The following is a 25,649-nucleotide window of genomic DNA, read 5'->3' as shown; positions in this document are numbered from 1 at the left end:
GCGTCTTTCTTGTCCATTTATAATCCAATCGACCAAAGCGCGTCTTAATACCAGGTGTAAAAATGTTGTGAAGAAGACACTGCGTGACTGCAGCCACCTGAACTGAGAGACTGAAGAGACTGACTGAAGTGAAGGGGGTGGGGGATTGGCTGGTGTCACTACAGTGAGTGATCTGGGTCACCATTAGCAACCAGTAGGGCGCACTCTGCTGGACAAACAAGTACTTACATCTTTCAAATGCATTTAATGTGTTCTGTAACAAACGTTCATATCGGCGCATATCTGCGGCTTATACGCCGATACAGATATATCTGCGACATGCTCATATCGGCCGATAAAATCGGCAAAACGATAAATCGGTCGGGCTCTAGTATCAAGCCAGCTTGCGTTATTTGTAACATAATATTAAATTCAGATATATTTGTTAGATCTGTTTGTTGTTCTCACTGGATAACAACAGAGCAGAGTTTTTTCTGCAGCTGGCATTAATGAGAAAAACGGGTTTCACCGGAGAAGGTAGGCTAAATATGATTTTCTTTTTAAACAAAAACATGTCAGACTAAATAAAGAAGATATTCATATTTGACTGATCCTTCGACCCATTCGGGGTTTTAACGTGCATTAAAATGCCATAATTTTTTATCAGCATTTTGTAACATTAACGTTAGAACAAAACCACAACTAGCACATCTCAGTTTTTAAATGCATACTGCATGGCAAACAAGCACCAAAGGATTAATCAAACAAATCCTTCAGCCTATATAACTGAAGTTGGGTTTGTTTATGCCACATGCTGTTTGGCTTATTTTTCTTCTCAAATTGTGTGTGTTGACTCCATTTCTATTACACACAAAAATACCATAAGTGCAATGGTAGTACTAATAATTGGCATAATTTCTTTCGGTGTTTCGGCTTTCGGTTTTCGGCCTTGGTTTCCTCTTTTTCGGTTTTCGGTTTCGGCCAAGAATTTTCATTTCGGTGCATCCCTAGTGCTATATATTTCATTAAGAAAATCAAAAGAACCCAGACTTTATCTCAGCATAGGGCTGGACAACAGTTTAATATCAATATATTTCCCTGAATTAAAAAAAAATTCAATAATGGTGATACGGTTTCTAAACATATTTCAATACACATTACAGCATCTCATGGCCGTTCACAGGTCACATATGAAAATGTGTGTTAAACACAAATGTGTGTTTCCTTCCAAAGCGCGCTCCCATGGCGTCTTTCATAGCTAAGCAACCATGAAACGCGCTCTTTTTTAACATTCATACAGTTATTGGATTTATGGAACATGATCTCTCGGAAAGTCGTCTTGCGGCTGTAGCAGTGTTAATTTCGTTGACGAAGACGATGACGAAAAATATTCGTCAATGAACCTTTTTCACGGACGAAAACTAAATAAAAGTCAGATATAATGACAAAGACTGTAACGAAATATAACTGACACTTTAGTCAACGAATTAAAATAAGACGAAAATGTTAGGGAGGGACGAATGGAGAAGAGATCCAATCAGAGCTACTCATTTTGTGGGACAAGTTGGGAAGAAATCCAATCAGAGCGAATCTTTGAGGGTAGGTTGATCTAAGCAGGCGGCAGAGTCAATTTAAAAACCCGCGGCAAAGTTCATTTTCACAACAGGTTGTTTACATTATATTTAGTTGTACAGTCTTAGTTATCTAGCTTTGACTGATGTCAGTTGACTTCGCTCGTTAGCAACACGCTAACATTTTGCGGTGCACCCGGTCCGTAGACATGTCTCATTGACAACAAAAATGTCAGAGCTAACTTCTAATCTGGTCACACTTCAAATATGACAACAAGACTGCCTGTAAAGACGACTCCAGAAATACATGCGAAGGTAAGCAAACACGCTAAGGTTATTTTATCAGATAAACCACCGTGTTTTCGCTAAACTTGGAATAACATAGAAACGAAAGGAATACACCTCTGAACTGTATTGATTGCATTGGATTGTCTGAATTAATACCGAGTATAAATATTCAGTGTCCTCATATTGAATGAAATATGTAACGTTACTATTATAGTAGATGTTGTGCTGTTACGTGACTGGACAAAGTGCGTGCGTGTCTGTCTGTGTGTCTGGCGTGCGTGCGTGTGTCTGTGTGTGCATGTCATTTAGGGAGAATGCATATCTTTTTCTGGAACCATGTATATTGTTTTTAGGTAGAGCGGGTCTTATGCTTATTTTATGTGAGATTATCTTTTGTGAAAAAGCCAAGGTCAGTGTTTTTGACATTAAGAATAAAACAAAATACATGTTTTCTATAACAACCATTAAATCTGTGTCTGTATTGCATATTCAAACCTTAATGCCATTCCATAACAGACTGAGGATACTTCCAATGACTAAAAAACTTTAGACTAGACTAAGACTAAAACTCTTATTATATTAAGGGGCGGTTTCCCGGACCAGGATTATCTTAATCCAGGACTAGGCCTAAGTTTAATAAGAAAATATAACTAGTTTTAACAAACATGCCTTACTAAAAACATTACCTGTGTGCATTTTGAGGCAAAACAAAGGGCACTGATGTATTTTAAGATATGTAAGTGCAAGTTGTTTTCAGTTTGGAGAGCTCTTAAAAGTGTTTAAGTCTATGACTAGTCTAATCCCTGTTCGGGAAACCGCCCCTAAATCGACTAAAACTAGACTAAGACTAAAAGATTTCAGATGACTAAAATAAGACTAAAACTAAAATGTTGTGTTATTTAAAAGACTAAGACTAAATCAGAATTTGCTGCCAAAATTAACACTGGGCTGTAGACAGTAATGATGTCTCTTGCCTCATAAATGTTAAAATTAATTCAAACTGACTTACAAGGCGCACCTGACTATAAGACGCAACACCAGCCAAGTTCGGCTTATAGTCCGTAAAATATGGTCAATTGGATGCCATGAATACGAATTAATTAATCAAATTATGCGTGACTATAACACGACTTATACCGACTTGGAATTATACCGTACCGACCGAAATTTGGAAGTATACCGCCGAGAGAAATTTTTGGCCATATCGTCCAGCCCTATCTCAGCATGAAGAAGATGAAGAGAAGCAGGTGTTGGGCGGGATGTTTGTGATTTAGGTAAGAAGGACAGGAACAGATGGAGCAGCATGGAGACGATGACGGAGTGCAGAACAGAACAATATGTTCCTACCTTCTCTGGTCTCAGTAAAACCCAACAGAACTGCCAGGCCTGTGGAGACACTTGAGCTTGCATGAGCCATTTCTGAGCCAGATTCTTATTTTCAATGTTGGGATCATAATAGAGTTGATGCAGTGCCTGGGAGAGCGAGAAAGAAAGAAAGAGAGGTTTTAGACAGTGACACATCACACATTATAAAGCACAAAATAATAGCTCTTTAGAATCTCTTAACCCCATAGCATTCCTGTAAAAAGTGCCTAATAAAAAGGACCTAATTGTACCTGCTGTGATTGTATCTTTCATCATACAAATCACAAGAATCTCAGCTTTCCAAAGATACGTGACATATTTAGCTTTTTATGTTGTATGTCATGAAGGTTACGGTAAAAGCATGCAATCTCTGTGCTGGTGTTAGATGTCCTGATGCACGTTAATCCCTTTTCTATTTATTCATAACACACATATAAGCAAACCTGTTTTCGTAATTAATACACTAACAAGCTGATGACTTGAATCAGGTGTTTTATATCGGGTACATATTAAACGTTCTGGGAGAAGGGGTGCGAGGACTGAAGAAACACTGCTTTAGGCAACTGATGGAGAGCTTGGACCTGGAAGCGGTGGCGTGTGAAGTCAGACTTAACAAGTGGGCAATAAGCATATTTTTTGGTGTAAACAGGCGTTAATGCAGTAAATAACGTCATAAACTTTAGCTATAACAAAGAACTTCAATCAGAAACGTCCAGTTTAAAGACAAGTTTAGGCCTTGGGTATTAAAAATAGATGCCCAATTTTGTCTGCGTATGTCACAGTAAATTAAATCCCCATGAGACACTACCATCTGCCTGAGGAAATCAGATGACAAAACCAACTGCGTGTATGTGGCCACTTCACAGATTTCAACACTATCAGGGTAAATATTTAAAAGTGCACAAAGACAGAAAGATTAAAACTGGTATAAATCTGCCCTCAGGCACATGACAACACCTATTGAAATCATGGTCTCCATGGCAACCGCCTCTTTTCCTTCAGCGGTCAAACTCATTCTTAAAGAGCATGCAGTGCTGAATCACTCTGGTCTATTGAGTCACTTTTACTGTGTGATCTATTTTAACTAGATGTCTATTAAATGCTCATTCTGTCTGTATGGGTGAAAGTAACAATCACTATCTATATTTATCTCTGTGTATTGCGCATTAAGTATGTACTATTCGGTCAATTATTTTGTTCTGACCAAATATGAAAATACACACACCCTCATGCAATCCCAGATGTTTATTACATTAAGATGCTGTCATGTTATCTTCTCATATGGAGACCAACATACGAGTTAATAAATGTCTTTTCGGTTCTGTTTGTTTACATTTCAAATTTGCATAATAAAAAAAAAACAGGCGTTAATGCAGTAAATAACGTCATAAACTTTAGCTATAACAAAGAACTTCAATATCGATTCCGAATCGCAAAGGCAATATTATGCACATATTTTTTATGTACTAGGGCTATTTGATCATTAGAAAGTCCCTATCAATCTAAAATCTAGTCGTTTATAACATGCATTTAAAAAAGAAAACATAATAATTATTAATATTCCTTATTATCTCAAAATAGGGCTGCACGATTCGGAGAAAAAATCTAATTGCGATTTTTCTGATCAAAATTGCGATTCGCGATTTAAAGTGCGATTCATTAGTATATAATAAAAGAGGTACATCCAGGTTTGTTGTGGTGGTTTTAATAGCACCAAAGAAAGATGCTGTGCTACTGTTTATTTAAAACCTCTTAACCATTGTACCAAGTTGTCTGCAGGACTTCGCTATTTTTTTATATGTTTTTTTTTAATCTAAGAACATTAAACAAAATACAATTTAAATTTTTTTTTTTTGAAAGTTTTATTTAAAATAACATATAGGCCAATGTATTTTGGCTGTCACTACAACAATGCATCTGACAAGCAAATGTTTAGTTTTTCTTTTAATCATAAGACTATACTCATCTTGTTTTACTTTTCAGGCATCTGTAATAAATGTAAATATATTAGTTATTAGAATCTATGATTTAACATAAGCAAAAAATACAAATAAAAGACTGCACAGTCCTCACTGTAGGATTTTAAATGTGGAGCTGCAGAAGCTTGTTCAGTTAAGAGTAAGGAGTGATTTTAATTTTTGGTGTGTAATAAACATTTCTGACACAGAAAGCACCAGGTTACTGTCACTTTAAGACACAAGACAGCTTTAAAACTGCTCTGCTTCAATATACTGATAAACATCCAGCTGTTTATGTTCACTTAGACAAGAAAGAAAACGTAAGTTTAGTGATCACGCGTGTGCTGACTGCTCTCTGTGTGCGCGCTTCATGAACCCTCATGCCTGTAAATATTCAAAGCGGTGCAGATGTGCGCGTGCAAGAAAGTATAATGTACCTGTTTCGTCTGCTGTGTTCCGGGCTTTAATGAAACCTGCTTATAGTCTGATGAGGCGTTTGTCATTGTTTGCGATGCATGACGAGAAACGGACGTATATACACCTTTCTTTAAGTCCAACATTACACAAAAGGGAAATGTTTTCGCAGCATTTCTGTCCTCTCATTTGCCGGTAAATGAGTTATAATGGGTTTTAAAAATGACTGAATCCAAAATCTGCCAACTTCATGACATTCCGCGTTGTGCAGTTAATTCCATTTGTATGCATTTCGCGATTCTGTCCGTGCTTTCCGCATCGCGGAAATCATATGAGCGTACACTTTGTTGAGGAGTTGAACTGCTGCTCGCGCTCATGTTTTCCAAATGGTGTGATGACGTGTAGTCAGCACCTCAGTGTTCATGCACTCTATTGGTCTAAACTGCATCAAACGTAAAATGCGCATGAAGCGAACTGTCAAAAACTGCGTACTAGATGATTGTTATAGTTAATAGTTTTGAATCGAAATAATCGCATTTCTTGCGATTCGAAAATCGCATCCATTCACATCGCGATTTCGGTTTAAAAACGATTAATCGTGCAGCCCTATCTCAAAAATACTTGAAAATGTTTGAAGAACAGCGATATAAATATCAGGGTTCCCACACCTTAGTTAACCTCAAATTCAAGGACCTTTCAAGGACTTTCCAGGTCCAAAACCTTCAAATTCAAGGAGAGCAAGGTTACATCTTGTTACCTTTCAAGACATATTGTTACAGTTCCCTTTTGAGGGAACTCGTTTTTGCATAAAATAGATTCAAGCACTTTCAATGACCTGTATCTATGTATGTATATTTTCAAAAACTTCCAAGGGCCTTGAACATCCCCCCCCCCCCAGATTCACAAACTTTCAAGGAAAGTTCTTATGAGCTTTTGTTAACGGTAGTTGCTTGTTCCAACAAAAAAGGCTCCTGACTTGTCGGCTTTACCTAGAAACTGACGGCTAACTGTGCAAAACATTGTATCACGGCACTAGCGAAAGTGACTGTTGGCGGCTGTATGGGCGTGTCCAGCGAAACGCCTCATTGAAAGAGATGGGCGACACACAAGGGCGAAGCACTGGCCCAATCTGTTTACTGGTCCGAGCGTCTCTCATGCTGGCCACAGGCCATCGGACAGTCCTTTATGTTGAGCCCTGAAGGTGAAAATATCTTTCCTCATCTAAAGTAATTGAGATCTGTAATTAGAGGATCATCTCTTTATACAACATTCAGACTTTTTTGCAGGTTACATATTGGGGAGGTAAATTCTCTCTTTATTTAAACAATGACACAGACATAAATAATCAGAGTAAAAACAGATTTGTGTAAAGCAGACATGAACTGCTTTCAATAGTCAATGGTTAGAAAAACACACCACAGGTTGCCAATGACAGCCGACTCTGTGCACAACCGAAGATAAAATTAGCAAAACTAACGACCAATCAACATACAGTAGTGAAACATAACAACACACACACAAACTAGGGGTGGGCATAATTAATCGACGATCGATAATTGATTGTTAAGAATTTCGTCGATTTCGTAATTTGTTATCAATTAATCAAATTGATTTTTTTTTATTTTACTCCTGTTTCACAAATACTCCGTATGCAGTGCGTTTGCGTATGTGTGCGGCGAATCCGTCAAGCACCCGTTGCAGTGCGCTGCTAACCGCTTATTCTGCATATGAAACGTTCATGTGATTGACACTTTCTGTGAACACTTTTCCGCATAAACAAAAGAACAAAGCATCATTTTTTTTCACCAAACAATATATTTTAGATATTATTTGACAGACTAGTAGGTGTGTATTAAGGATGTTTAAAATCTCTAGCCTGGTGGTCAGGATCTGAATGGATCAAATCAGCAGTTTTGCAATGCTTTATTTATCTCCACATATATCATAAATAAAAATAAGCAGAGTAACTTTGCAACTCTACCCTTCCACATTATATATTTCCTACTATGTATGTATATGATTTCCAAATAATAAACGAGAGTATTCAACGACAAAAATCGTCTCATATGGAAATAAATCCTCACAATATTATTATTTCTCAAAACTTTATGACAAAAATAAGCAACTGTATTTCTACAGTTATTCAAAGATGCACACATTATTCCGCATATAATTTGAATATTATACAAAAGTAGCCTATTCATATAGCGGCACGTTTCATATGGCAAATAAATATCATCACATTAACATAACAGCATAATGAAATGAATAAACAGACAATGAAACAGGATTGAAATATAAATTGTATTATTATTACCGGAAAAAGCAATATTGCTAAAATAATCTCTGAGGTAAATGCGTCAAAAACGCTGTTACCCGCACAATAAGTCTATGAGCAATAAAAGTGAAAAAAAGCATTATTAGGCCATGTCTCAAAACTTTATATGACAAAATATATTTAAAAGTAATGTATACTTACAGTTATTCAAAGATGCACACATTATTCCATATTACTCCCGTTTATGAGCACGTTTGTCTCTGGCCTTGCTCTGTAATGTAATAGATTGAGCGCATCTCCGTCTTTCAAACATATATAATTTTGTAATTACTACCTTAGGAAAATTAGCCATGATTTTATCATTGTGAAAATGTTTTTTTTTTTTGCAGATTAAAAACGATTTGTATTTCCGCAAGTTTACTACAAATACCATGGTTATATTGTGGAGTTGGAGACCATAGTAAATGTCTACTGGTGTTTTACAACAAATAAAATGGTTTTATAATGGTGAATGGGGCTCACAAAACGCACGCTGTTTCACACATACTCTGTATGCGGAATAAGCCAAGTTAGCGCTGAGGCACATGTGCATCCCGGTCAGTCTCCTCGGAGCGGCTGTTTTCGGCGGCGGCTGGACTGACGGTCACCATGGGTTGCGGTCGCGTCTGACCCCAAAACATGCTTTTATTTCTCAAAAAAAAAAATCAGTAGACTGGTGCAGAAGTTTTATGCGAGTTACTAAAGTTAGTTATTTTTCACGAGGCTTTAAGTAGCCTAATTTGTTATAGCCTAATGTTAGGAAAGCTAATATATTGCACTTTCTTCTGGCTTGAATAATTTTGAGTTACATTTTGACAAAACCTTTCAGATCTAAGTATTATGTTTTTTGTTTAATTTAATGTTAAACATGAATCTGTTTTTTTATTTTGGAACTAATAATGAGGTCTCTGTTTTAGAACGCTGGCTCGCAGCTGCAGGTTCCGCTGCTTTAGAGCACCGCACATGCACGCACATATATGTTTGAAACATAGTTTAACTGTCTGCCACAAGTTTATCTTGTAATAAAGGTCTAGGAAAAACACGCTGTATATTTGTATTCATTGCATTTTTTAAGTATAAAAGTTAAATAACAAATTTTATTATAAAAATATTAATGATTAATCGATAGTCGATCGTTAATTCTCCCGACGATCGACAAAGAAAACTTAATCGAATGCCCATCCCTAACACAAACACAAAGAAACATACACACCCAACAGGGAGATATAATCTACTCTAATAGTGATGAAGATCAAAGATGGGTTGGTACCTCAAAAGCTTTGTTAATGGACAAGTTTGACTCATTCACAAACAGCATCGGTTGTTAGTCATTGCACAGCTCTTTAGAAAGGAGAGAAAATCTCTGACCTTTACATCTCATTACAGTTTATAACAACGCAAACCTGCATTCACACGGACACCATAATGAACGCCCCAATAACCGATCAATTTGAAGTGCTTTTTGTGTAACGGACATGAATATTGTCCATATTCATCAGGTTGCACGTTAACATAGACATTCTGTTAACATTTGCATTGTATTTTTACTGCTGTTGTTGCAGATGACTGAGCACAATGACCCCTGACCATCACACTGCCTAAAACAATACACAATAAACACAAACACACACACAACGACCTCAGTGTGCGTCTTCTGCGGACCAACAGGGCAAAAAGAGAGATAGTGTGAAAGACTGACAGAGAGTCAAGAGACATCTAGAGATGGAGGTTACTGCTAAAAATCTCTTCATCAGTCTGTCCAGTGCTGTGATCTATCAGAAAACAAGACGAATAGAGATTTAACTGACCTGTGATCAGACGCAATGGGAATTGTAAGGAATTTCATGTCTCTTCTTGCTAAGAACGATGATCAATAATTGGAAAAGAGCATTTATGTAGCTCAATTGGTAGATCATTGTGTTAGCAACACAAAGGTCATGGATTCGATCCCAGGAACACACATATTGATAACATAAATGTATGCACTGTATGCACAGTGAGTTTATGTACTGTTGCAATGCAAATGAAAAAATTAACTAGGAATTGCGAATCAAGTGCAATCTGCTAAAAAAACATTCGGATCACCCTAGCATATCACATAAATTCCTGACACATAGTGCACTGCTCCCAGAAAATAAGATTAAAGACATTTTATCCGTGTATTTTCCAGAATCTGAAAAAAAAAGGGCTATAGCTACTCCCCAGCATTGTGGCGGCAATTTTTATATAAGCATCACACAAACCTAACGGTACAGTTATTGCCCTTATATGTCTGTTGACAAACTTTAACAAAACAGCAAATTTCTGCTAGCATCTCCCACTGACCAGTAAGCCTGGACCAGAATATTCGATTATTTGTTTGGTGTGTTGGTATTCGAATTACAATTTTTAGATTCGAATATTAGCGTTATACAGAGACTGCCAAGCAGGAAGTGGACTTTACACTAGGGATGTTTCGATACCACTTTTTCATTCCCGATCCTATACCAAAATTCCGAATATCTGACGATAGCAATACCTGCCCGATACTACTGTAATTAAATGTGTATAGTACTTTCTGCTACATCTAGTATAATTTTAAATGTAAAAATCAATACCGGTATAATTTTAAATGATTTACAAGTTATAGGAAACATTAGTAATTATGAATCATGGCAGTGTTTAGGAGAACATATATATAATAGGTACGTTTGATCAATTAAGTATGCTAAATATTTTTTCCTTAATTGCGTAAAATTGTCATAGTAAAAAAACTTTTGTGTACAAAAGTGCTTTAAAAGTGCGTTTGTTCCTTCACATGAAGCTACTGAGTGTATTGAAAGACTTTGAAGATAGTGCATAAAACATTAATGGTGCTTTTATAATACGTGGTTCTTTTAATAGCTTGTCAGTAACAACCACGGCTTACGCACAGTATCGGAATTGGATCGGTCACGTTGTTGGTTCTCGATCTGATCCAACCAAAAAGCCCAGATCGGCCCTGATAGCAATGCAGAATATCAGATCGGGACATAAGATCGCGCTCATGTTTAACTAGAGGCTGTTGGCAGAGGTTCTGTGTTAACGCTAATAATGTTGTCAATAACGTTAAATTTATCCAAGTAGTCATGAGGATTACCTGTTTATTGGCTATATCAGCTGTCACCAACATATCGGAAGGCCTGATGATCAAAAAACAAACTTGATATTGAAAGTATGCTACCGTGTTTTTTATTTTATTTATTACAGTTTGTTGAACTTCATTCATTTACTTTTTGTTCTTCTTTCATTTAAATAGCCTACTCTTTATGGTGTAAATAATAACTGTGCTGCTAATTTCTGATTTGGGAGTTAGAAAAATGTTAGGTTACCTTATTGCTACCTGTGTGTTTTATATCACTAGGGGAGTTCTCGGAGCACATAAGCCCTTCCCACTGGAATCACGCTGCTTCCGGCTCGCACGGTTCTGTAGTTTATTAAAAGTTTATTAAATCTGAATGTATCGCGTATCTATATTGCACCAAAATGCAACACTGACTCCGCAGCAACACACGCGTGAAGCTGATAGGATGAACGGTTATCAACATAATAAAAATGCAGACAGAGACAGACCATTATTAATGAGAAGAATATGCTCAATTCCTCCCTCCTAAGCTTCGGTGTTGATTACTACCAAAGCTTCGAAGTTCAAAAATTGGTATTCGGACCAGCCCTACTGAGCACCGGAAGTGCATTACCATAAACATGACCATGCAAACTAAAAGATGTAATAATATTTTGGATGGTAATTAACAGTGTACCACATTACACTCCCTTAATGAAAAAAATATGTTTTTGAGACAAACAGCATTATTTGTGGGTTCATCACAATCAAACCAAAGCATTTGTTTCTGAACCAAGAGCAGCGGGAGAGGGAAGAGATGAAAAACCATTTAGTGGACCACACATAAGATGTATGAGACTCCACCCTGCTTTCTTCACTCTTGCATGGGATCAATATCTACTCTCATCTAATGGTAATCATGAGTTTCATGTTTGTAACCTGATCATCAGCGAGCAGCTGCATTAACATCACATCCAGATAAAAACACAGCAGTCAGATCAGACATTACATTGATAGACATTTAGCTGTCAAAATATAAAAACCATGTAAAAGGGAAGACAATGACACTCATGAAAGTTGTCAAGAACATTTTGTCCCAAAACTCTCATTACTACTGTAATGCATACCATTAATAATAATAAAGATAATAATCCTACAGATCTATGTAATCAATAAGTAAAAATAAATTATTATTTAAATGATGACGTTTTATTCATGATAGTACATAAGCAAGCATTTTGGCGTTTAAAAGACGTCTAATAGCCGTCTAAACGCAACCCAGACGTCTAGGCTAAAACAAGGCAGTGAACTCATAATAGATGTGGCTGTCAGTGAAAATATAATAGATGTCTAATCACAGCCCAAAAATAAATGAAATTAATTAATTACGTAAGTAATTAAACAAAACACCTACTTAGATTCCCTCACATGACATGAAGAATATTTACATAAAAATACTGACTAAAAATAGATTCCTTGTGCAATAGTGTAATAGTCAAAGACGTGAATCTATTCAATTTACATCTGTAACATTTCCAACTTTTCTTTAAGAGGACATAGAGAGTAAATTTCCAATTTTAGTAATAAAGATAAATTTGTTTACAGTCTGTACCTTCTCCACGTTCTCCACAGTAAAGTCCGCTGCTGTGTCCGGATCCATCTCTGTGTTTAATATAACACACTCCTCCTCTCGTTCTCTCCGAAATCTGATTTCTCTAAACTTTTGTTTATAATAATGTAAATATTATAATAATATCCCCGATGAATCAAGATGAGGAGCGTTTAATTCGGCCCGGCGCGCAATTCAGGCCGGTGCGCGCGAGCACACGTCTGTCATTTTCATATTACACGCATGTTAAAAACTGTCTTTGATATATGTGAATGTCGATAAATATGAGCATATGTGACAGATACGTGTCCACGGCTTTCTGTCCGGTCCGGTTCGGTCTCGATGATTCTGTATGTATACCCTCCCTCTACCGCTCGTGTCTGACTGAACCGACAAATCGATTTTTCGACAAGCTCTACGTGTGTCCAACACACTGCCTGTATAAAATCAGTTATTCGCATTTTGAACGTACAGTCTTGGGGGAATCTTTTAAACTAAGTAAGTCTACTGTGGCACAGTTAAGGAAATTGTGTTTGATTAGTTTAAAGGCTGAAATTAGTGGGCTGTTTTAGGATGATGCTTGACTTTGAGTTGACGTTCATTTTTGTTCAGGCGCACTTTAATGTCCCTGTAAGGGGTCCTTGACGCTCTGGGAAATGTAGTTTTTAAATCAGCAATGTTATATGAGGCATCACAGCGACTCTTTGTGGTAAAGTATGGTATGGATTTCTGCGTCTGTTAGTGTACACTAGGTGGAGCTCTTGCTTCATATTGTACATGTATAATTATAATAAAATTATTAATTAACACTGAAACGATAAATAGCAGCAATTTCACACTTGAAAGTCACACTCAACCGAACTCCATTATCACTTGTGCAGTGAAACTGAATTAATTAGAGCCTAGACATCAATTATATAAAATATACTCGGTTATTTTTCTGAAACGTATAGTATTATATATATATATAAATATAAATAATAATTCATAATAATATTCATATAAATAGATCCGGTATATTTGATTTTTTTTAAAAAATATATTTTTTGGCCATTTTTGTATATTTTAAAATATATTTAAAAAATATTCAAGCCGTATTTCAAGTGTGAGTGGTGAAAAAGTGTTCACTTAATACCGCCTATGTGCGCGTCTCCGCGATCACATGAGAGCGCGCAGTGGTTGCGTGCGTGGATCTTTATAAATGCCCTGGTACATGTGGAGAATCTGAACTCAGTGAATGGACTTCTGTTACTCTTCAAAGAAAATCTCATTTCATCTTTGTGTACTTGTTTGTGTCTCTATACCTCTACAGACAGAAAGACTTCAGGATTTTACGCGAAATTTTTGTCTGTCAAATGAAGGATATGGGCAGATATGGAAATATTGCGTTTTGCGCGTTGGTACTGTACTACTGTTCTGTCATAACAGGTAATCTATCTATCTATCTATCTATCTATCTATCTATCTATCTATCTATCTATCTATCTATCTATCTATCTATCTATCTATCTATCTATCTATCTATCTATCTATCTATCTATCTATCTATCTATCTATCTATCTATCTATCTATCTATCTATCTATCTATCTATCTATCTATCTATCTATCTAAGTTTTCTCATATACTGTACTTTTAAGACCCTGTTTGTTCAGTTTATTGTCCTGAAATCCAGTGGATGTGCCACAGAAGTTAGACCAATAGACACATCCCAAAATACTGTGGCATATTACTAGAAACTCATTGTTTTCGTTACTTTGTGGACACCAGATCTGCTTCATGCCCATATAATTGTCAAACACACTGTCTAGGTAGGCAGCTCAGATTTTAAGACACATCCTATATCAAGACTTTGCGTTGTGGTATAAAAGAGTTTGGCTTTTCATCCAGAACTATAATTACAGCCTGGATCTGAGACAGTAAAACCAGCATTGCTTTTTGGGGTTATAATCCGTAAATCTTGCTGACACTGAGCTCTATTTTTGTTTAAACCTGGTGACCAACTCTTAGAAACACTCATATTTTGTTTAAATGACAATTTTAAACATGCACATGTATGAGAGCATCATGGGAATGTTGTAAAATGACACATAGTGTACTGTGTGTTTGTCCTGTCAATGTCATTATGTGTCACGAGACACACAACGGTGTGTTTTCATCATGTTTCAAAGTTGGATTTTTTTCACTGAATGTCTGGTTAAGTTATCTAAAGTTTTGTTTAGGATATTTTTTGCCTGAACAATCATGTTTTATTTTGAGAGCGTTTCTGCCTTGTGTCATCTTTGAACTGACAACATTACTGACGTCCAGTTCCTCTCTCTTTTATCTCAACATCTTGTGGGAACTTTTAAGTGTTTCTATTTTTTAACCACAACTTCAATGTTTTCCCAGCTTGTACTAAAGCACCATGAGAGGCTATGAGAAAATGCATATCATTTCATTTTAATAGAGACTTTATACACATATACAAAAAATGTTATATGATATATATATTAAAATAAAGTAAATGTTTATCTTTGTAGACAGATGATGAACTCCAGATGCTTGTATTGGAAGTTACTGGATTTTAATTAGTCCGATTTACCGTCCTCTTTACATTTATGCATTTAGCAGAAGGTTTTATCCAAAGCGATTAAAAGGCACAGACACACAATGAAAGAGAAAAATATACACAGATGAAGACGAGAGAGACAGAAATATGGTGCAAAAGGTTAAACGTGAAAATGTGAGTTTCAAACATTGAATCTGGACTGAATTCACTATTCACCAGCCACCTGCAATTCAGTCAAAACGATGAATTAAAATTTTTAAGAAGACACAAAGCTTCTTTTCACATTATTTAATCATGGCAGCATTCTTCAAATGAAGAGGATTATAATCCTCGTGTTTCCAAATGCACATTGTTATGAACTTTATAAATGGCAGAGCGATGCTCCAGAAAATCTTGCCAGATCACTGGAGTCGGTTACATGAGGGAATTTGGTTTTGAAGTGTCTTCTGCTGAATCATGTTCTGAATAACTTTCCCAAAATATCTTGTGTGTCCCTGTTAAGAGTTGATTATGTTAGAGACATCATAAGAGCAGATTCTGTGGTGCTGCTGGGGTCGGGACTCAGGGGTAGCAGTAGATCTGAACAGGGGCATTATTATATAGGAGCTCAGCCAAAAGACCTTCTGTGGCCGGGTGTGGTGCAGAAAAACCCTGAACAAACTTCCCTCAAGACTTTGAGACGTGTGTGTGTAAGAAAGAGAGAGGGGGGATAGAGTAAAAACTGTAGTATATATATTGCTGAAAGGTTGTGGGTTTAATGGCGCATGACGTCACAATTGTGAAGCTACCGCGCTGCCATGTTGGTATACCCAAACATTCTATCAAATCAATGGATGTTATCAGATTTTATGATAATACATCACTTTACAAGTGACTGAAGGGGTCATTGCACTGTTTATTTTGGTATGGTAGATACGCTATATGTTTGTATTGAGATGGATTCGGATATTACTTTGATGAAACATTGTGTTACTTAAGAAATTTGTGTTCGTTTACGGATTAGCGTAACAATATAGTTACTAACTGTTACGTCTACACAACCGAAAGTGTGCTTTAACTAATTTTGATGTAAACCAGTTGTTTATGTTGGTTATTTTGGTAATGTTATTCACTTTTTACTGCAAAGTTTTCTCACTGGTGAATGAGACATGAGATGTGACCGTCGGATCATGTGTTTTGAAAGAGGCGTGACTTCGAATGACGATTTGAATGGAGGGTGGGATCGTGATTTCATTGCTAGTCGGCTACCGTTAGCATTTTTCTAAATTTGATACCCTACCTTTAAATTTGTAAGAAGGAAATTAACTTAATAATTTTGTGTTGAAACTACATGAATGATTATCGTAGACAAAACTAACTAGGCAGTGGACTAGGCAGTGTAGTTCCCAGCATGCTTTGCATGGGACTGCATTTGGAGAGTAAAATTTGAAATAAGAACGCTTTTTTATGTTTTTTACTTACTTATAAATAATATAAGGTTGGATTTTGTGACTTACACACTCAACTCAGAAACAAACAAACAAAAAAAACATAAGATGACGAAATTTACTTTCATGCCTCCAAAACCCTCTTTGTTCAATATCTTAACCAAAACACATCAAAACTTTTCACAAATTCACAGGAGATTGTTTACAGTAAGAGAAAAAGACCAAAAGCACATATTGCTTGGCGCTGTATAAATATGTAAAGTAGCCGTGTTGCAATTAACCCTGCATTAGTTTGTGCCCCGCTCACCCCTACTTAAAAATATTATCTATAATATTGTTACCAAAAAGTAGATAACACATTTTTACAGCCTAATTTTACTTAACTTTATTAAGTAGATTTACTTAATTTCCATATGTGTGAAATTAACTTAAATTTTTTTAATAACTTGATAAATGAAGTTAATGTTAATTCTACTTATTGTTTTTTGTCAGTGTACTGAAATAAAACATATAAATGCACTGTAAGTCGCTTACGATAAGTGTTTGCCAAATACGTAAATGTTATGCAAATGACAATTTGTATATTTTACAGCAATATTTGAGAGGAACAACTCCCCTTTCCATCCTCACTTCCCTTTCTTTCAAAGGGTATTGTCTCTAAAATTTGATGAAACTTTGTTACTTGCCCTTCTCATATTATGGTCTCCCTTAAGACGAATTCCTTTATTTTTTCCATGGATGCAGTTTTTTATGAAGGCGTCTGTTGAATGCCTCAATGTAAAATGTAATCCTATGCAGAACAGATCCGATTATAATTCTGAATGATTTGGTTTTGTTTTGTTTAGGTATATGCCAATTAAAATCACATTTTAAATTAATCAAGCGTGCAAAAAATGAAGTATAGATTTCCCTTTTCTATTTTAATAACTTTTGATATGATCAGAATCTTCTAATATCAGCTTAATCAACATTTCTGTATCATATAACAAAAGATTTGTAATCCAATAATTCCTCATTGATTTCTTCCCATCTGCAGCTCAGGTCCCTTCATCACCTACAGCTCGCACCTCCGTAAGGAGAGGAGATGAAGAATCTGATGGCAAGAGGACCTCGACCTTCATCACAGATCAGACTGAGTCCATCACTAACCACATCAACCTTAACAGCACAAAGACCCTTAACAGCACAGAGACCCTTAACAGCACAAAGACCCTTAACAGCACAAAGACCCTTAACAGCACAAAGACCCTTAACAGCACAGAGACCCTTAACAGCACAAAGACCCTTAACAGCACAAAGACCCTTAACAGCACAAAGACCCTTAACAGCACAGAGACCCTTAACAGCACAAAGACCCTTAACAGCACAGAGACCCTTAACAGCACAGAGACCCTTAACAGCACAGAGACCCTTAACAGCACAAAGACCCTTAACAGCACAAAGACCCTTAACAGCACAAAGACCCTTAACAGCACAGAGACCCTTAACAGCACAGAGACCCTTAACAGCACAGAGACCCTTAACAGCACAGAGACCCTTAACAGCACAGAGACCCTTAACAGCACAGAGACCCTTAACAGCACAAAGACCTTTAACAGCACAGAGACCCTTAACAGCATAGAGACCCTTAACAGCACAAAGACCCTTAACAGCACAGAGACCCTTAACAGCACAAAGACCCTTAACAGCACAAAGACCCTTAACAGCACAAAGACCCTGAACAGCACAAAGACCCATAACAGCACAGAGACCCTTAACAGCACAAAGACCCTTAACAGCACAAAGACCCTTAACAGCACAAAGACCATTAACAGCACAGAGACCCTTAACAGCACAAAGACCCTTAACAGCACAGAGACCCTTAACAGCACAAAGACCCTTAACAGCACAGAGACCCTTAACAGCACAGAGACCCTTAACAGCACAAAGACCTTTAACAGCACAAAGACCCTTAACAGCACAGATACCCTTAACAGCACAGAGACCCTTAACAGCACAGAGACCCTTAACAGCACAAAGACCTTTACCAGCACAGAGACCCTTAACAGCACAGAGACCCTTAACAGCACAAAGACCTTTAACAGCGCAGAGACCCTTAACAGCACAGAGACCCTTAACAGCACAGAGTTCAGATCTGACAGAAATACAACAACAGGTACATCATTCATTTACTCACCTTATGCTGTTACAAACCCACTGACTTTCTTTTTGAAAATGAAATGTTAAACAGAACAAATCTGGGTTTTTGCAAGTTTCAAGCATGATCAATTTTGGCCGTATGTGTGTTTACGACAAGGTCAAGGCTGACCTCTGACCCAATCTTACCGAACCCCATCGCTTTACCTCAGAAGACATTATAGGAGCTTTAACATGGGACACTATGCAATGCCATTATAACGCTGGGAGAGACAGGATAATATTTAACATAACTCTGACTGTGTTTGACTGAAAGAAGAAAGTCAAATACACCTAGAATAGTGTTAATAAAATATGGGCCGATTTTCATTTTGAACTGTGGTTCGAAATTTCAGAAACTAACAGAACTATAGCAGTAAAGTAAAAAGATAAAAAAAAATCGAAAGAGAAAGTAAGAAGGTGCAAGAGAAAGAGACTAAATGCAGTGTGAGACATCACATAAAAATGTGAAAATTTGAAGACTTGTGACAAACCCCCACACACCTCAGTGCTGTTCACACATGTACATCTCTCACATGCACAGACATGCTCTGTTTCTACTATACACCTTTACAATAATCAAAGATAAAATGAATAAAACGTGTGTTTGATCATGTGTGCCTTGTTGTTTCATCCTCAGGTCAGATGCCTGAACATCACCTGAACATCAGTCTCTCTAAAAACATCACAGATAGTCAAAACAGGTCTGATGCTTTACCTGTGAATACAACACATACTACAGTCACTGTGCAGGCCAAAACTCGTGTGGATGGCGAATTTGTGCTGAGTGATAAAAACGGTGGTACGTTGATGCTGTTTTATTTATAATAAAATAGGGATACACCGATACAACATTTCTGTGCCGATACTGATATTCGATTACTTAGAATGACATCTACCGATGCCAATACATACCGATAGTTTTGCTTTTTACTCCTTGTTTTAAATTATTAAATTCTGAAGTACAAACTGCAACTCATTGTTGTCACTAGCTGGGTGTCTATCACAATGATTTATGTGCATTTTGAAGTATCACATAAGAAACGAGTCCAAATTTGGAATAAAAATCCCTTCATTTGCAAAAAGTTTTTACATTCACTTGAGGTGGCTTTTAAATTGTGCGAAAAAGAGTTAATGCGAATAATGGGAGATGAAAACACATTTGCCGAATAAATTCTGGCGTAGCGAACATTAAACCCACGTGACCAAGCGTCTAGCTGTTTCTGCTGTCGATGTCTTTATCGTATTTGGGGTTCGACGTCATCGCAATGCCGTTGCTGTTAGTGCCTGCATCAAAAATCCTGCATTTCTTTTGCTGTGCACAGCATTTACTTTGGCAATTACTAGCTGCACTGCTAGTAAATTTATAACTTGTCCAATTGTAACTAAATGCAGTCCTGTCTCCATTTTATAAGCGTGCCTTGTTTTACTTACTGTTGGTTACTACGTTATCAATACCACCGTTATTCGCTCGATGGAACAACTTGATGGAAACCTAATTCGCATTTGTTTGTTTTTCTTTACACTTTACATTTCGATCGAAACCCAGCTATTGTCACCCTATTTAAAATAATCACACAATAATCGGCACTGAATTGTAAGGATATAATCCACCCTGATCATCTGCTGTTTTTAAACAATCGGCCGATGTCTGTTAGTGGGAAAGTTAGTTTTATCTGCCAATACCGATTATAGGCCGATATATCTGTGTGTCCCTATAGTAAAAATATTTAAATAATATCTCATCTCAAAATGAATTTATTTATATTGCTATATTTTACTTAAAGTTGAAAAGAGATTTATAATAAACATACAGGGCTACAAACCAAAATCAAAAAAATATGAAACCAAGTTTTTATGTTTATAAGATGTTTATAAGATGTATGTCGTTTTATGTATTCGTTTCTCTTTTTTCAGTTTTTTAAACCATTGTCGCTTGGGTTTGGAGTTAGATTTGGGATTTGCTTTAGGTTTTCATTTAATAAATAGGTTTCTTCATGTTTTGTCGATTTTTAAACCATGGTTGCTTAGAGTTGGGGTTAGAATTGGGGTTTGGATGTCATTAACAAAAAGCTGTTTTAACCCCAAACCCAAGTGACAATGGTAGAAAGATGAAGAAAGAAGAGAAACCAATACATAAAAACACACAAAAGATGCACCGTGTTAAGGGAACGAGAAGGACCGGTGTATCATATGCACGCAAAATTGTTATATTGCGTATGTATTGCCTGATTTTTCACACTGCATGCTATTTATACGCAAATCATGAGAATGGGGTGATAATAAACAGAGATTTAAGTGGTTTTGGCAGTGGCCTTAAATTCTTTCATCTTACAGTGCTGTCATTTAGTCTAACCAGTTGCAATAAGGGACACATGATGAGTTACATGGTTATTCATTTTATAGAAGCCCTTGTGCACATACACACACATTTACACTACACATTGTTTATCTAAACAGCAGACAAAACAAACTCCCACCCAAACTGAAATTGGATGTGAATCAAGGTTTAGCAGCAGATAGTTTGATAATGGTACTTTTGACAAAGAGCATCATTATATCTGCCGGGACGTACTGAACGCTGACACAACATGAACAAACGCATCTTTGTGGATTTGCCAGGCCTGTATGTCTTCATAAAAAATGCCCAACCTCACAAACATGCTGTATGTTTATATGAAGAGTTTCGTTCCAAAACTCCATTTTTAACATTTTTGTCAAAACATGTTTATTATTATGTTATCATGTTATTATTTTGTTTTATGGCACTACTTAGCTGTATTTTTTAAGTTATGAAGGTTTAAATCAAAACAAACCAACTGCAGTTTAATTGGAATGCACAACCAAAAAACGAGATTTCTGGAAAATTAAAAAAAACGGAGTTATCTCGTTTTGCAATGAAACTCTTCATATATTCCAGGAACCACTCTATGCCAGGAATCACTAGTAATAGTTGCTTAACAGGAAACCAATCTGCCTTGCAGCTAAGTTAACATGAGATTACACAAGCACTGACTGAAACTTCTCAAAATTACTGATCAAATCTGGCTCTGTGTTTTTAAGGGAACAGTTCAGCAAACATTAAAATATTCATTCTGATGTCCTTCCAAACCTACATGACTTTGTGATGAAACAATTTAGAAAAAAAAGTGTTAATTGATCATTTCTACACATTGTAAGCAAGCTGTGCTCACTGTTAGGCACAATGAAACATCCCGTATGGCAAAAAATATATTTTCTAATGTAATTTTGTATATATTTAAAAATATACAAAACATGGCCAAAAATATATGAAATATATTTTGAAATATGTTTACAAAAATGTATTTTTCACCAATTTATTTTTGGCCATTTTTTTTAGATTTTAAAGTATATTTTTAAGCATTTATATTTGCGTTGTATTGGAAGAAAAACTCTGTATACCTGTTAACAAAACAGGATTAAAAAGGTTAAAATTAAATATATATTTTTACTGCAAAAATATACTTATAATTTAATATTTTATGCGTACTTATACATTTTATACTTATATATACATTTTATACAAATTTTAATATTTTGGCCAGGAAAATATATATTTTTTGCCTTATGGGTTGTAACATTAGAAATGTAATTGTTGCCCCAAAATTCCAAAATATATTTAATTAAGCCTTACTTTCTAAATAATGTGTTTAGCATATATTTAAAGCATATTTTTGGACAAATCATTTTTAATTTTTTTTTGCGTATGGGACCAAAACCACCTGATGGCTTTTCTATACAACACACTGTATTCTGCTGTAAAGATATGACACTTTCTTTCTGTTTCAGAGAAGACCGATTTCAAGATGAGAAAGTATTGGATAAATGTTATAAAAGTCTATCCACTGATGTTACACATACTAAACATATGTTTATCTCCCTGTTTTCTTTATTCTGTTTTCTTTTGACATTTATCCCAAAGTCTCTTCTGGTCCGCTACTGGCTGGATTGGTATCTGCATTTGTCGTCGTCGCTGCTATTGTGTCCGTCCTCGTATTCCTAAAATTCAGAAACAGGAATGCTGGACCTAGGTTCACCAGACTTCAGGATTTGCCCATGGTAGGACTTTAAAGGTTACCTTATATGGCAATTGTTCAAGATGTAATATTCGTCTCAGGTGTCCCCAGAATCTGCCAGTTAAGTTTCAGGTCCAAATACCCCATAATAATAAGTGCTGTTTTTGTGAATGTCTCTTTAAATCTCTTTTAATGCAAATGAGCTTCATTGTTCATAATGAATGTGCAGTATGGATTAAAGATCTAAATGATCCTTCGCAAACCCAGGGGGCAAAAATCTATTTTAAAAATATTAAAAAAAGATATTTATTTAAAAATAATAATATCATTTAAAAAATATGTATATTTAATAGGAAATACATTTTGGAATATGTTTACAAATTTTTTTTTCAATAATATATTTTTGGCCATTTTTTGTATATTTTTAAATATATTTGACAAGTAAATAAATGTTAAAACATTAACAATGTATTTAGCATATATTTAAAATATATTTTAGTAATGTATTTCTTTGCCGTATGGGAATCCCCGTCCCACTAATATGTCCGACAAGCTTGCTATGGCGCTTCCCGTGCACTCCCTGGGGAAATAGTGACTAATTTCTGGGAAAATGATATGCTGGTTTCAGACAGAAAGTTGTGTAATTTGCATTCGAAGGATATATTCAGGATGTGATGTAACTTGAAAATGAAACCAAAATTAAGATTGAAGCTATTGCCTAATGCCTACAAGCCACGGGGTAAAACTGATCTACCGCACCACCTCGCCATTGAGATAGAGGATAACAACATGAATGGTTTGAATGTCAGACAAAATTTCGAAGTGTGTTGGTGACACATAATTTTCGGTGTTATGATGTTGCCATGTCAATCAAACTTCAGCGAAGGGTCATTTGTGGTCTTTGGCCGATTGTGGGCGGGGCCTGCGCAAAGTGACATCAGTTTGCTCAAAAAAAGGTCAACAGCTAGACATTCTGGGTCAACTATAAATAAACTTGTCACTCCCTTTAAATTTTACATGATACTTTATTTTATTTTTGAGAATAAGGCCAAATAAAAAATGCAATGCATTTTCTCTATACTTTGGATCACAGCATAAATGTAAATGTATTTAAAACACTAACCCTGTCTAACAGTGCTAACATCAAATTGGTACCATTGAATGATCCTTTACATGTCTGTATTTCAGGATGATATGTTGGAGGACGCCCCTCTGACCATGTACAGCTACTGAACAAACATTCGTTCTCCGGGTCGTCTTCTGAACAACCAGCGCTCTCTGTTAACTCAAGACAGAAAGAGTTTAATGTGTCATGTGCTTGATAAGGGCACATAAACTCATATTGTTACAGGACTAAATGAAACATAATACTTCATCGCTGGCTGGCTGACTGTTGGGTTGTATTTGTGCACTTTATGTGGGGTTCGGGAATGGGTGTGTCCAGGTATCTGTTTCTTCTTGGAAAGGGTTGGGGTGCAGGGTTTTTTAAGAAATTTCACAGATGTTTATATTCAGATCTAGACATGTTAGGTGTACTTCAGTTGTGTGTGTGTGTGTGTGTGTGTGTGTGTGTGTGTTATAGTCTTTAAGTATCATTGCCAGCTCTGGAAAAGACTCATCTTCATTCCTGATCCAGATTTTTTATGTTAGTTAAAGGTGAACCTACAGTTTATGTTTGTTTTATGCTTTGGATTACCACAGAAAGTCCTTACAACGTATTCATTAGGTTTTTTTCATAAATATAAATCAGTAGTATTTAAGACTTTGCACCAAAACTTCAAATGCATATTGTTAAGTATACACTTAAACAACTCTAGTGTGAATTGACAGAAAACAGTGTATAGTAACTGTGAATTGCTTCTTGCTAAAACAGATTAAAGGTTCACTGGATAAAGGGAATGTTGTATGTTTTTAGATCTAAAGAAGGCCTTCGACACAGTGGACCACTGTATTTTATTACAGAAATTACAGCATTTCCAACTTTCACCTGCAGCTCTCTCATGGTTTAAGTCATACCTTGAGGGTAGAGAACAATGTGTGAAAGTAGGAACCGTTAAATCCAACCTGAGTCTAAATGACTTAGGAGTGCCTCAAGGGTCAGTTTTAGGACCACTGTTGTTTTCAATGTATATAAATGATGTTCCAGATTGCTGTCAGGGTGTAAACTGCCAGCTTTATGCTGACGACACAGTTATACATGTGTCAGCAAAAACAACTGCACTGGCTGGGCAGCAGTAAACACAGGCGCTACATAACATCTCAAGATGGCTTCAGCTGTCTCATTTAACTCTAAACGTACAGAAAACTTTTTCAATGTGTTTTTCGATCAACCGGAGGACCCCTGACAGCATCTTTGAGGTTCATTTAGACCATGAACCCATTCAAGAGGTTCATGAAACTAAATATTTGTGAATTATTTTGGACAAACACTTGAAGTTTCAAAGTCAAGTAAACCATGTTTGCAAGAAAGTGAAATCAAACTCGAATTGTTTTCGTTTTATTAGAGGGCATTTATCACATCACGCTGCTTTATTGTTTATGCATGCTATGGTTTTTTCGCATTTGCCATACTGTATTACGGCATGGTCACAAACATCAGCGTCCACTCTGAAACCAGTCACCTCTCTTTACAAACAGGCAATTAAGATATTTGATAAAAAAAAAATAAAGTTTAGTGTTTTGAAATTGACTTTTAAATGTTTGAACAATTGTGTGTCACCACTGTTTTCGGGACTCATGAAGAGGCGTCAGGGTTCTCTTCCACCAGAGCCTCAGCTAGTGGGGATTGTGTGCTCCCGAAGCTAAAAACATCTTTTGGACAATCTAGCTTCTCCTTCAGAGGGGCTATACTATGGAACTCTCTCCCCACTGGATTTA

At 36.3% G+C, this 25,649-nt stretch overlaps 2 protein-coding genes across 5 annotated transcripts in view; one reads left to right on the top strand and one right to left on the bottom strand.

The window, feature by feature from the left end:
* ipo13b (importin 13b) overlaps nucleotides 1–12,991 on the bottom strand; it is a 53,053-nt gene extending 40,062 nt beyond the window's left edge. For all 3 annotated transcript variants that reach the window (XM_055185772.2, XM_055185773.2, XM_055185774.2), the window contains exons 1-2: nucleotides 12,587–12,991; nucleotides 3,186–3,311 (exon numbers count right to left, since the gene is read on the bottom strand). In XM_055185772.2, coding sequence (XP_055041747.1) covers nucleotides 3,186–3,311; nucleotides 12,587–12,634 — 174 coding nt within the window. In that variant the 5' untranslated portion in view covers nucleotides 12,635–12,991. The remainder of the gene's footprint in view (nucleotides 1–3,185; nucleotides 3,312–12,586) is intronic.
* A 745-nt stretch (nucleotides 12,992–13,736) lies between these two features.
* On the top strand, nucleotides 13,737–25,427 carry LOC129429564 (uncharacterized). Of its 2 annotated transcripts, XM_055186351.2 has the most exons (5): nucleotides 13,739–14,011; nucleotides 17,597–18,715; nucleotides 19,376–19,537; nucleotides 22,679–22,815; nucleotides 23,961–25,427. In XM_055186351.2, the coding sequence occupies exons 1-5, from the start codon at nucleotides 13,939–13,941 to the stop codon at nucleotides 24,003–24,005; spliced, it is 1,536 nt and encodes a 511-aa protein (XP_055042326.2). In that variant the 5' UTR covers nucleotides 13,739–13,938; the 3' UTR covers nucleotides 24,006–25,427. The 2 variants fall into 2 exon arrangements, with proteins under 2 accessions (XP_055042327.2, XP_055042326.2); XM_055186352.2 differs by lacking the exon at nucleotides 19,376–19,537 and having other exon boundaries at nucleotides 13,737–14,011.
* The last annotated feature ends 222 nt before the right edge of the window (nucleotides 25,428–25,649 follow it).

Source organism: Misgurnus anguillicaudatus, chromosome 18, assembly GCF_027580225.2.
Source record: "Misgurnus anguillicaudatus chromosome 18, ASM2758022v2, whole genome shotgun sequence".
NCBI lineage: Eukaryota > Metazoa > Chordata > Actinopteri > Cypriniformes > Cobitidae > Misgurnus > Misgurnus anguillicaudatus.
The sequence above is the reverse complement of the archived record's forward strand: the minus strand, read 5'-3'. Positions and strand labels throughout refer to the sequence as shown.

Coding starts and splice junctions, on each gene's coding strand:
- LOC129429564 (XM_055186351.2), top strand. CDS start 13,939: ATGAAGGATATGGGCAGATATGGAAATATTGCGTTTTGCGCGTTGGTA. Junction 14,012..17,596: donor CTACTGTTCTGTCATAACAG/GTAATCTATCTA, acceptor TCCCATCTGCAG/CTCAGGTCCCTTCATCACCT. Junction 22,816..23,960: donor GACTTCAGGATTTGCCCATG/GTAGGACTTTAA, acceptor TCTGTATTTCAG/GATGATATGTTGGAGGACGC.